Source organism: Danio aesculapii, chromosome 9, assembly GCF_903798145.1.
Source record: "Danio aesculapii chromosome 9, fDanAes4.1, whole genome shotgun sequence".
Lineage (NCBI taxonomy): Eukaryota > Metazoa > Chordata > Actinopteri > Cypriniformes > Danionidae > Danio > Danio aesculapii.
In genome coordinates, this window is record NC_079443.1 from 4,195,377 (window position 1) to 4,208,405 (window position 13,029).

The 13,029-nt window shown below is 40.5% G+C and overlaps 1 protein-coding gene across 1 annotated transcript in view; it reads right to left on the reverse strand.

The window, feature by feature from the left end:
- Positions 1–13,029, reverse strand: part of myo3b (myosin IIIB) — a 186,209-nt gene that overhangs the window by 115,718 nt on the left and 57,462 nt on the right. Inside the window, exons 18-19 of the mRNA XM_056464721.1 lie at positions 6,782–6,859; positions 4,565–4,770 (exon numbers count right to left, since the gene is read on the reverse strand). Of these exons, the coding sequence (XP_056320696.1) occupies positions 4,565–4,770; positions 6,782–6,859 (284 nt within the window). The remainder of the gene's footprint in view (positions 1–4,564; positions 4,771–6,781; positions 6,860–13,029) is intronic.

Sequence of the window (13,029 nt, forward strand, 5' to 3'; positions counted from 1 at the left end):
TTATTTAGGACCCTGTAGTCGATGCATGGACGCAGCCCTCCGTCCTTCTTGGCCACAAAGAAGAAGCTTGAGGCGGCTGGTGATTTTGAGTGACGTATGTACCCCTGACTCAGAGCCTCCCTTATGTAATCTTCCATTGCCTGATTCTCTGGAAGCGAGAGCGGGTAGATCCTACCTCTTGGCAACTGGGCATCTGGAACTAGGTCGATCGCGCAGTCCCATGGCCGATGCGGCGGTAGCTGGGAAGCTCTCTTGGGGCAGAAGACATCATGAAAGGAGCTGTACTCCTTAGGAATGTGGATAGACTGCTTCTCAGGAGGACTCTCGACCGATGTTGTAAACAAAGAAATGGGGTTCCGACCTTGAAGAGGGAGATTTGGAAAACAGGTAGGTGTACATCCAGATCCCCATTTCTTTATCTCTCCTGTGCCCCAAGAGATGATGGGATCGTGCTTCACCAGCCACGGGCGCCCTAGAATGATGTCCATATTTGCACCCTCCAGAACCAGAAATTGAATCCTCTCTTGATGTAACAACCCCACTTGAAGAAGGATGTCTTCGCATTGTCGATGGATACGGGTCGAAGATCGAGTGCACTGGGTTATCGGTTGTATCTGGTATATATGCGAGGACGCCTCAGTACGTAGGTGGAGTTGACGACAGAGGGATTGGGAGATGAAGTTCCCTGCTGACCCGGAGTCGATGAGGGCTGTGACAAGGAGAGAAATAGAGGCAGTAGTTATTTGTACGGTGGTAGTAAGTGGTTTACATTGTTCAATATTCGTACTGAATACACTCACTGAAGTCCGAATGGGACGAAGGGGACACTCCATACGGGTGTGTCCACTGACACCGCAGTATAGACACAGACCCCGGGTCAGCCTCCTCTGTCGTTCCGCTGATGTCAGTCTTCCAGACTCTATTATCATGGGTTCTGGTTCTGGAGAGGCTGTTGACTCAGGCGATTGGAGGAGTGCAGACGAGGGGGTGATGGTGTCCTGTTGATAGGAACGGAGACGATCGGAACATCGGAGAGAATGTTGGATGAATCTCTCCAGACCCATAGTATCATCTAATGTGGCCAGCTGGATTCGGAGAGTGGGTTCCAAGCCGAGCCGGTACGTGGTCAACAACGATCTCTCATTCCATCCACTTGCAGCTGCTAGAGTGCGAAACCGGAGAGCATATTCCTGTGTAGATAGAGTACCTTGCTTTAGATGATACAGCTGCTCTCCAGCGGCTACTTCCCCATCAGAACGTCCAAACACCTCTTTGAAATACTCCGTGAAGGTAGTGATGGAATTCATGACCGGCCCGGCTTGGTTCCAGATCGTCTCAGCCCATTTAAGTGCAGGTCCAGAGAGTAGTGATACGATGTAGGCGATCTTTGACTTATCTGTGGGATATAGAGAAGGTTGCATTTCGAATATGAGGGAACATTGTAACAGAAAACCATTGCACTCCCCCGCTCCGCCTGAGTAGGGCGCTGGTCGGGCCATGGGACTGGAAGGAAGGGCCGAAGAAGAAACTGTGGAGGCGGAAGTGCTCGGTGCTGGTGGTGCGTTGGAAAGTGGAGCTGGTGGCTGTAGAATCCGCATCAACTGGTCCACCAGCTCTTGAAAGTGATCGGGGGTGCTCATGTTGTCGTCGTTAAAGGTCCGGGCTTCTGTTATGAAGCGGACAGGAGACAGAGGTAAGGAAACGTTAGGGTGTTTATTAAATGACAACAAGGAGCACATGAAGGATAGCCAGGAGGATCAGGAATGATGTTGGGGTCTTTTCCTCCGTGGCTGGGTAACAGGAATACACGAGGATGGACAGCACACACCAGATACAGCTGACAGAGGATGACACAGACTTGGAAGGACTGGAAGACAGGACGATTCGGGAGGACCAGGAAGACTAGGAGGAATACAAAGAGAACAGGTAAGTAAATCGTTTGTTTAAGCTGAGGATGACTACGCTGAGTGGTCGCTCAGTTGTCCGCTTTCGTCGAGACGAGCCCGGACAATGAGCGACTGGAGTGCTGTGCTTTTATCTGGTGCTCGTGAATGTGATGCAGCTGTGTGCTCATTAGAAGTCAGGTGATGGTGATCTTCGTGAGTGGGGATCGTGAGAGCCTGACCAATCCGTGACAATGATCTTATTCTTTGGGAACCAACTGAATTGTTGAAAGATGGGCGTTGCTAACAAAATGAAGGAAGATTGACGAATGGATGAATTCAGAGCAGAAACTAGACATGCACTGCTATGCCCAACCTGAAGGAATTCTGTGTCACCAGAAAGAGTAGAAAGTAATTTCAAAGGGGAGGAAAGGTTATGATTTTTGATTAAAGTTTATGAGGGCAAACCTTTTCTCCCAAAAAAATACCTGAATTACCGATTCATCTGACCACAGAACACAGTTCCACTGTGTGAAGTTGACGCCGCTTCTGGACACTGTTAACATAGGGCTTCTTTTTGGCACAGTACAGTTTTACCTGGCATTTCTGGATGTAACTACGTATTGTCAAACTTGACAAAGGTTTGCCAAGTAGTCCTGAGCCCATGTGGTGATATCGTTTATAGATGAATGAGGATTCTTGATGCAGTGCCACATGGGAGATCGTAGATCACTGTTCAGCTTAGGCTTGCGCCCTTGTCATTTACGCACTGAAATTTTTCCAGATTCCTTGAAGATTTGAAACATGTTATGCACTGTTGAAAAAGCAATGTGAAATATCCAAACGTCGTCCTCTCTTTCGAGGAACATTGTTTTTAAACATTCCAATCATTTTCTCATTTGTTGGCAAACTGGCGATCCTCAGCCCATCTTTGCTCCTAAAGGACTAGACCTTTCTCGGATGCTCCTTATGTACCAAATCATAATTACAATCACCTGTTGACATCACGTGTTTCAAATCACATTATGATTTAACCAGTTTACTTGATTGCTAGCCCTAAATTTCTCCTGTCCAAGCTTTTTATGGAATGTGTTGCAGGCCTGAATGACAGGAAAGGATGTATATTTACAAATTAAATGAAGCTGACCAGACAAATCATGAAACATTTTGTGTTCATATTGTCTGCAATGAAATACAAGTCAAAGTGAATGTGGAAATCCCTACTTTCTTTTTTATTCACGTTTTCCATACTGTCCCAACTTTTTCTGATTTGGGGTTGTAAAAATAAGAAGAGTACATTTTGATTTATGATGACTTTAAAGCAGCGGTCCACACTGACACACTGGCTCCATAAAAAAAAACAGGATCTTCATGGATTCAGATGGATATTTTTGGGAAATTTTCCATGATGTCGTGATTGAGAGCTCTTTGTATTTTCTAGCAGAGACATAACAGCTATCAGGAGCACGATTATGAAAGAGTGCGGTTCAAGTGGAATCAAAGGCAGCATTCTCTCTTAAACATAAAGGCTGATATCTTCCTCTTCAGAGGCCGTAAATACCCGGGATCAACCACAAGCTTCAGATGTTTCTAAGAGACTCGTTTATGAGATTCATGCCAGGTAGTAGAACCGAAAGCCCCCCAGACAATAACAACAAGGCAACAATGGCCCATATTTACCGATTTATCAGAGAATCAGGTAACGCTTTACATCTCTGTCCAAACATCTCGAAAAGGTTTCTTGAGCAGAAAGATCCTATCATTGAAATATCTTGAAAGATTTGGAGAGATAGTTTATCTTGTTCCGTTTAAAGCAGTCTTAAAGATGAGGTGTGTAAAATCTCATCCACCAGCAGTACCAAACTAAAAAATAAGCGGGAAGAGATGGGAAATAACGAAGTACAAATACTTCGTTACTGTTCTTAAGTAGATTTTTCTGGTATCTCTATTTTACTCCACTATTTATTTTTCTGACAACTTTTTAGTTTTACTTCTTACATTTTGAGACAAATATCTGTACTTTCTACTTCTTACATTTTTTAAACCAGGGTCGTTACTCTCGTTCCAAAATAATAAGCTAACTTAATTCCTTCATGTCACCCTGACACAACATATCTTAAAATGTTATATCAAATACTGTGTCAAATACTAGTGTCAAATACTGACAGTTATTCATAAGGTATGGCAACCCCAATCCAACGTCTGATAGAAGTCATAGTGGTAACGTCCACACAACGTCAAGCTGTAACATCATTAGACATTGATATTTGGTTGATTTTAGGTTGGACGTTGGACATTAACATCGGCCTGATATTGGGTTCTAACGTCAACCTGATTTTCACTTCAAAACAAAATGCAACATCCCCAAGACATTGGTGAACAACATCAAATCGACATCATGTTGACATCCTGTGCCTGCTGGGAAAGCGCCGCGAAATGAAAAGATTTCTTATTTATCTACAACCTTTAACTGGAATCAGCTTTTATGATGCATCAACTGCTGAACTACACTCGACTCTTTGTAAACTGTCAGTCTTTTTCTCAGGAAGTCGTGTTGTTCCTAATCTCTCTCATTAGCAGATTGTGTTTTGTGTGATCTTTGTTGTTCTCCTCGAGCCCTGTGGGACAAGCGTAAACAACTCATTCAGTGAGCGTTCTGTTACTTTGTGGCTGTTTCATACCTGTTTACAAACTCCTGGATGAGGATGCGGTGGGAATAGCCCTGTCTGCGGATGTTGACTGTCTCCAGGATGCCGGTGTAGCGCAGCTGAACCATCACACGCTCTTTGTTGAAGCGCAGCGCCTGCCGGTCGTCATTGGGTTTGATACAGCGGACAAAGTGAGGCGTCCCGACCACCATCTTAGACAGGAGGTCCATGAGAGAGTACTGTAAGACAAGACACATAACTTGTGTCATCATTGGGCCATCATGAGCATCATTGTTTTTAAAGGTGTTGAATGATTGCCAGATTTGAGTCCCTTGTCTCTGGCCGGGACACACCAAGCCGACAGTTGGCTATTGAGCTTCATCAGTCCAGTTAATAGGTTTGGTGTGCTACACAACATGTCGTCTTTCGTCAGGTAAACGTCAGAGCATGTTGGTCCTATTCAGCAGGTCAAATTGGTGTCGGACTATCGGCTGAAGAGGGTGACGAGTGTGACATAGTGACGTAGCAAGTAAACAATTCAAGTTAAACAGGCCGGCTATAATGTCGCAACATTTCTCAAATATTTGCAATCGATCTGTATTATTAAACTATCAGACATATTGGTAGGAGCAAATCCCTCGGTGGTGAGTGACGCTGTGATAATGGTACAAAAGCTTCTCTGTTTAGTTCGGTTTCTGTTTGCGGAGCGAGAAAACAGATACTGCTGCTAGTGGAGAGGAAAGACATGTCGTCTTGCACAGGCGCAGAACGTGGCTCTCGTTTCAGTCGGCCTTAGTCTGTTTGGTGTGTTCACGTGCAGTTTTTTGATCCAGACTCTATCAAACGCAAGATGACAACATAGTTGGGTTTCATTGTTGCTAGTTGTTTGACATTGTGAAAACGTGAAAGCTGTGTGTGTGTGTGCACAGAAGCAGCAAGCCAGCTTTCACATCAGCTGCATCTGCAGCGCAGACCTGACTCACGGATGATGCACAGGTCCTTGTATTTTTATTAATCTATCTATATACAGTTGATTGCGTTTATTTACTTTTTACTCCGTTGACTTTTTGATGTTGAAAATTCTACTCAGTTTAACAAAGTGTAAATTTTTGACAAGTAGATTGAAATAATATAATGGATAAGAAATAATATCTAGAGAAATAAGTTTGTAAAACAATAGAAAATGTACTGGCCGTTTTTGTAGCGTAATATCCAACACCAAACCAGACAATTTGTTTTATATCACTTTAAACTATGAAAAATGTTGATAAAAGTCACTTTTGTAAACATTTCAAGATTTAAAGTTGTTGGAAGAAAGATCAAGGTCCCATAATGAAATTCAAAAGCATAAATAAATGGGGAAAAATAAAAACATGAATAACAAAATAGAGAATACTGCTAATTTATGGATATTTTTACAGTGTAGACCTACATCTTCTGCCAATCGGTCAAGCAAACACTTAATAGGATATTGATAATCATAAAATGACACCTTGGTTTACCCTTATTTAATGCTTCTGTCACAATTGGAAAGCAATATTTGATTTTCATTTGTTTATTTTCAGTGATTTTTGATTAATTGTACATTTTGTCAGGTTCGAGTTCCCTTAGTGACCTCTGTAGTTTTTGCTTCTTCAATGATAGGGTAAAAACAGTTCACGTCTGTATACAGTTGAAATCAGAATTATTAGCCCCCCTGACATATTAGCCCCCTGTTTATTTTTTTCCCCAATTTCTGTTTAACAGAGAGCAGATTTGTTCAACACATTTCTAAAGATACTAGTTTTAATAACTCATTTCTAATAACTGATTTATTTTCTCTTTGCCATGATGACAGTAAATAATCTTCTACTAGATATTTTTCAAGACACTTCTATACAGCTTAAAGTGACATTTAAAGACTTAACTAGGTTAATTAGGTTAACTAGGCAGATTAGGGTAATTAGGCAAGTTATTGTATAATGATGGTTTGTTCTGTAGACAGTCAAAAAATATATAGCTTAACGAGGCTAATAATCTTGACCTTAAAATGATTAAAAAAAATTTAAAACTGCTTTTATTCTAGCCGAAATAAAACAAATAAGACTTTCTCCAGAAGAAAAAATATTATCAGACTTACTGTGAAAGTTTCCTTGCTCTGTTAAACATCATTTGGGAAATATTTAAAAAATAAAAATCAAAGGGGGATAATATTTCTGACTTCAACTGTATATGTACATTTCTCTATGATTTGACGTGTGGAGGACTCACCCTGAAATAAGACGCCACTGTCTGTCTCCTCATGTTAGTGGTTTCTTCAGGGTGACGCATCATTTCCATGGTGTCCACCTAAACACATAAACACACGTATTGTAGCTGCATCATTAATACACACATACTTTACTTCTACAGTCCTCAGTTTATTCTGTACCACCTGTCCTGCATTTTTTGGGACAGTCCCAAAATTTGGAAGCTTTGTTCCATCTGCTGGATGGCATAAGCACTCATAAAATGAATCACAATGAAGCTTTTCATGAACTGTTTGTAACCTTTTGATTTTATTTAATTTGTCAGTTTTTTCAAATGTCTGTTGTCAGATCTGTAAACGTGGAATATTATTAGATTGAATCAGGTAAAAGGTATGAATATGATATAAATACAGTTTTATGCAATAATTTGGGCACCCCTCTGTGGCTGCATAATATTGTGCTCTTTCTTTATAGGAGAAGATCACAGTGAAATGCCATTTGCTTTCTAGAGAAAGGTAGAAAGTCATGTTTTTCAGACAGAAATACGCAGTGTAGCAGTATTGAGATGTGTGAAATTAATTTGAAACTGAAAAATTAGCTATGCAAAAGTTTGGGCACCCTCTCTTTTGTGTGGATTTCAAAACCTGTTGTCACTTAATGCTGACTGATTACAACACAAAATTGATTTGAGTGACTCAGTGAACCTTAATAATCCAAACACAAGTGTAACCAATCGTTAAAAAGGATATTGAGGATAGCTGATCGCTAGTTGTGCTTCTTATTGTGAACCTGAAAGTAGCAACATGGGAACCTCAAAAGGACTTCATAATGAGTTAAAAACTGGGATAATTCACCAACATGAAGTAGGAGAAGGATGCAAAAAGCTATTACAAAGGTTTAAAGTCTCCATCTCCACAGACAGAAATATAGTAAGTAAATGGAAGGCCTCAGGAACAGTTCTTGTGAAGGAAAGATGTGATAGACCAAGAAAAATATCTGAAAGGCAAAGGCGAAGAATAGTTAGAATGGTCACAGACAAACAACAGACCACCTCCAAAGAGCTTCAGGAACATCTAGCTGCTGATGTGATTGTACATCGTTCAACACTTCAGCACACTCTTCACAAAGAACAGCTCAATTGAAGGTGTTGCAGAAGAAGCCTTTTCTGCATTCTGCCAACAAGAAGAGTAATTTGAGGTATGCAAAAAGCTCATCTGGCAAGCCTGAATCATTTTGGAAAAATATACTGTGGACAGATGCCACAATCATAGGCGCTTTGCATGGTGGAGAAAGAACACAGCATTCCAGGAGAAGAACCAGCTCCCTACTGTAAAATATGGTCGAGGGTCTATCATGCTGTGTTTATGTGTGGCAAGCACAGGTACTGGAAACCTTGTCAGAGTTAAAGGTTGCATGGATTCCACCCAATATCAGCAGATTCTGAAGAACAATGTTCAGGAATCAGTCAAGAGGCTGAAGTTACGGCAGGGTTGGATGTTTCAGCAGGACAATGACCTAAAGCACAGTTCCAGATATCCCAAGCAATTCATGCTCAGACACGATCCAATGATCTAGAATGGCCATCCCAGACATAAAAAAAATCAATGGATTCATTTGAAAAGGACTGTTCATGCACCCATCAAACATGACTGAACTGGAAAAATTTTGCAAGGACGAATGGCTCCACATGCCTTCAAGCAAGAATTCAGAGACTTATCCTTGACTTCAAGAAGCGTCTGCAGGCTTTTATTTCAGCAAGAATTTTACCTCTTTCCAACAGGGAAAACCACCAACAATCAAGAATGCATGATTGTATGGTGCCATGGCTCTGTGATTAAAAACAAATGTGCTTATGTTGGCACCAGTGGTGTAGTGGTTAGTGCATTGACACATGCACTCTGGTGCTCATGGTGACCTGAGTTCGATTCTCACCTCGGGGTACTATGCCAATCCTTTAACTCTCTCTGTTCCCCATGCTTTCCTGTCAATACTCTACACTTTCCAATCCATTAAAGGTGAAAACCACGAAACAATGTTTATAAAAATGTAAAAAAAAAATTCAAATTTGGAAAATGTATAAATGTGATTATAATGGAAATCAATGGGACAAAAACAACCACCAACAAAACAAAAGGATAGTCAATTTACCCAGAGTGTATTGCTGAATTTTTGATCATTTTCAAAGCATTTTCCCAAAATAGGTGTCAAAATAAGATTTGTCCCCAAAAATCATTCCATTTGCTGAAACACAGAGAAAGTTGCAGCCAAATTAAACCTCAAAAATGGATGAAAACATCCCCAACTGGACACAAGAATTAAAACATACACATTCTCAGCAAACACTCCTGAATATGAAAGATGTAACTCTGCAAGGATGTGTTTTCAAAATGAACTTCTGGCTTCCAACCGATCTTAACAAGGACAAGACACGATGTGTCTAACAGCCATTTCTACAACAGGCCTCATGAATTTATCAAGGCGATGCATAATTTAGAGTAGGTCTATAGCAGCAAAGTGTGTCTTAATATTCCATTTCATCTGAGTGCGAGAGGCAGGTGTGTGTCTGTGATCTTCCAGAAGAAAACGCTGGAGAAACTGAAGGGTTGGACAAGCACCATTACTGAGACACAATTCAACAAACCCAGTGTTTTAACAAGACATCTGTCCCACTTCTGCTTACACACGCACAACTCTGTAACGCATCTCATCTGTGTGTGAAGCAGTTTAAGAGTATCTGCAATATTAATTGGAAGCGATTAATTGGGTTCCGTGCGCCGGCGTCTAATTATGTTTCTCTGATACAGCAGGTAGTCAGCGGGACTGTTTTAATCTTACACACAGAACAGAAGAAGAAGGAGAAATAATTATCTAGAGTTTTCCTTCAACTACTGTAGTTAAAACACAGGTCCAGCTTCACGAAGTCCTCAAACTGTGCAAAAACGAATGAGATGCTGAATTTTAAAATACATTTTCTCGCACTTTTTTACTGCTACTGGAAAATGTTCTTTCGTTTTTAGAGAGAGTTTGACTAAATATTAAACTACATTTTAAGATTAATCATTATTTTGTCCTAAAAATGACTATAAATTAATTTATTTTTGTGAATTTTAGGTATGTCAAAATTCCCATATTTTAACGTGGAGACTGACGCGGAGGGCTCCATTATGCAGTATTTATTAGTCACAGTCAAACACAAACATCCAATACGCACTAAAGTGCGAACACACATCAACAGTAATCAATAATGGTCTTGGGGCTGACAGACACAGAGTGATTTACCAGGCATAGATCAGTGGCAGGCGGAGTGGTAGGGATGGCTGACGTGAAACTGTTGTTTCGACACAGTGTCGACATCCCGAAGCGCAAGTGTTTCGAAACACTGTACCGAAGCATGATCTGAAACACCCAGGTCACGTGACTAAAGTTATTCGAAAACACCTGGTCACGTGACTAAAGCGATTCAAAGCATCGATCAGTTCAGAAGCGTTTCGAGACTTGGAGAATCTGCATTTGACTGATAGGGTCAAATTTAAGCTATTGTTATGTATGGCCTAGTGGATTGTGCGTGTGCATGTTGTTATAGACTTCAGATGACTTCGAATCCCGACTTGTACAAATACTCCAAACTCGTGATTTTATGTATTTTAATCATGTTACTGTTATGGTGTACTCTAGATATGATACAGCTGCGGATACGCCATCAATTTAGCATAATTTTTGTAACTGTAAAACAATAATTAATATTTTTACAGTACTGTGATGGTTGGGTTTAGAGTTGCGGTAGACGTTAATAAAATACAATAAATGGGAAATTTAATGAATAATATAAATAATTCTTGTTAACTTCTGTCCACAACTGTATCTGATCTAGCAACAGCCCTGTTTTATGACCGAAACAAGCTATATTTATTCACAAAATGTTTATTCTGATGTCAGACCAATGTTGAAACAAAACGATACACGAACAAAGCATCTCAAACTGATATTAAAGCATTTCAAAATAACTGTATCAGCCTGGATTCGAACCAACAATCCCCGTATGTAAGTCAGGAACCCTAACCACTCTACTATATCACTTGAGGATTAGAATTTACAAAGTGGGGTTTAATACCTCAATTTGCTCAACTGTTCTTTGCTGAAACTGTTCCAGTGCAATACAAAAAAAATGACCACTAGGTGTCACCGTAGAGTGGGGTTTCGAAACGTTTCGAAGCTTCGACACATTTGCTTCAACTGTTTCAGTGTTTCACGAAGCCTCGCTTTGCCCCCCACTACGGAGTGGTTCAGAATCCGTTAGACAGGCTTGGGTCGAGGGCAGGCAGCGTGGTTCAGAGTCCGTGTATAAAGCAAGGGTCGTGGGCAGGCAGAAGGCAACTCAGAGTCAGAAACAGTCCGGGGTTATTCTCAGAAGATCAGACAGGATGTCTGAGTGTGTTTGAGTGTGGCTTATATAGGAAGCGTGGGTCGTTAACTAGATTCAGTTCAGGTGTGTGCACAATCAGTTTAGATGGATGATGTAATGCTTAAAAGTCCGGGGATGGTGACCTCTGCTGGCCAGTGAGGGGAATGACTGGGACCGAGTCGGTAACACATATTGACACTATTCTCTTTTCATTACATATCTGAGTGACCCATTCAGTTTACAAGAGGCGAGGGAGTCAAAAAAATGTCCCGGGACGAGATTATTGCGAGTTTTGTACGCGAATATTTCAAGTCAATTCAACCCTGCAAAAAATAATGGGTTGATTTATGTTGGATCAACATGAAGGAATTAAGTTAACTTTGTAGTTCGTTTTTACAAATATAAGTAGATTGAACATAAAACAATTAAGTTGTGCCAGAAAAACTCAAGAACACTGTTGTTTCAGTTCATTTTAAATAAATAGTTTGAGCAAACAACAAATGTCAGTGCATAACAATCTGGTAGCCAATGTAGGGATCATAGAACTGGTGTAATATGCAGTGGCTTCGCTGGATCGCGTTTGAAAGCGAAGAGCAGGTGAGGGTGGGGAAGGGAGAGAGGGGAAATGATCGTGTTTGAAAGTGAAGAGCAAGAGGGAGGGGGAGGTTTAGGAGCGGACCCTTAATAATGTCTCTGGGGGCCCCCTAAATGTATGGGCCCTTAGAATCGTCCTAACTTTCCCTCTCCTAGCGGTGCCCCTGGTAATATGGTTATGTTTTTGGTCGCCTGTGAGTAGACGTGCAACTGCATTTTTTGCAACTGCACCATGTGAAGACAAGAGACATTTAAAAGTGGCAAATCAACATATAAAGAGTAACAGTAGTCAAGTCACGAGGTGATGAAGGGATTGATCACAATTTCAAAACTGTTGACACACTTAAAAAAGGTTTGACTTTAGCAAGCCGACGGATTTGGTAGAAGCTGGTGCTGACTACAGAGCAGATTTGTTTGTTTAAAGGTGCTGTATGTAAGTTTTTGACTCTTCTAAAGCATAAACATACCATAATATGTTTGCAGACATTTAAAAATATGCTACTTGTTTATCTGAAAAACAGTGCTAAAGTCATATATTCTGCTTTGAAAATGTGCGTTACGTGCTGTTTGCACCAGACAAAACATGACAGAATTGTTATTACAGCAATTCAGAAGCGCAGAATAGTGCACTCACTGCACTCCAACGAAATGGTTAGATTTATAATCTAATTTATACATATTAAACCTCTTTAACATTATTAAACGTACATGCTGAATCACTGATATGTAAAATGGCATTCAAACGCACATTATTATCATTTAACACTGAATAAAGCACATGAAGTGTATCTGGGGTGATCATTGTCAGTTTTCTGTTGTTCAGCTGCAAGAAATAGAAGCTGTAATATCAATTTTAGGTGTTGGTTAGGACAAAAATTATTTTAATATGGAAAACATTCCTTCCATCGTGGGTTGTTGCTTTTGTTTAAAACACAGTTTAAATCCGCCTTTGTTGGTGTTGTCAATCTGGCAACCTGCTCTTGTGTGTTTTGATCCAGGGGTGCAATACCTAGGATAACCACTGGGTGTCATTCTTACATCCTGCACCTTTAATTTTAAGGCATTATAAAAATGAAATCCTAGATCTTTAACTTTTGAGGTGAGGTATGGAGTGCAGCAAGGTCAGTAAAGTTTACACTAGTGTGTTCGTTTGGCCCAAACTGAATGTTTTGTGTTTTGTCGTCAAAATGATTAGTGAGCCTCACTTTTAAGTCCTGTAGACAGGCTACTAGTTTATGATGTGCTTAGTTATCTTGACGTTTTATGGATATGTT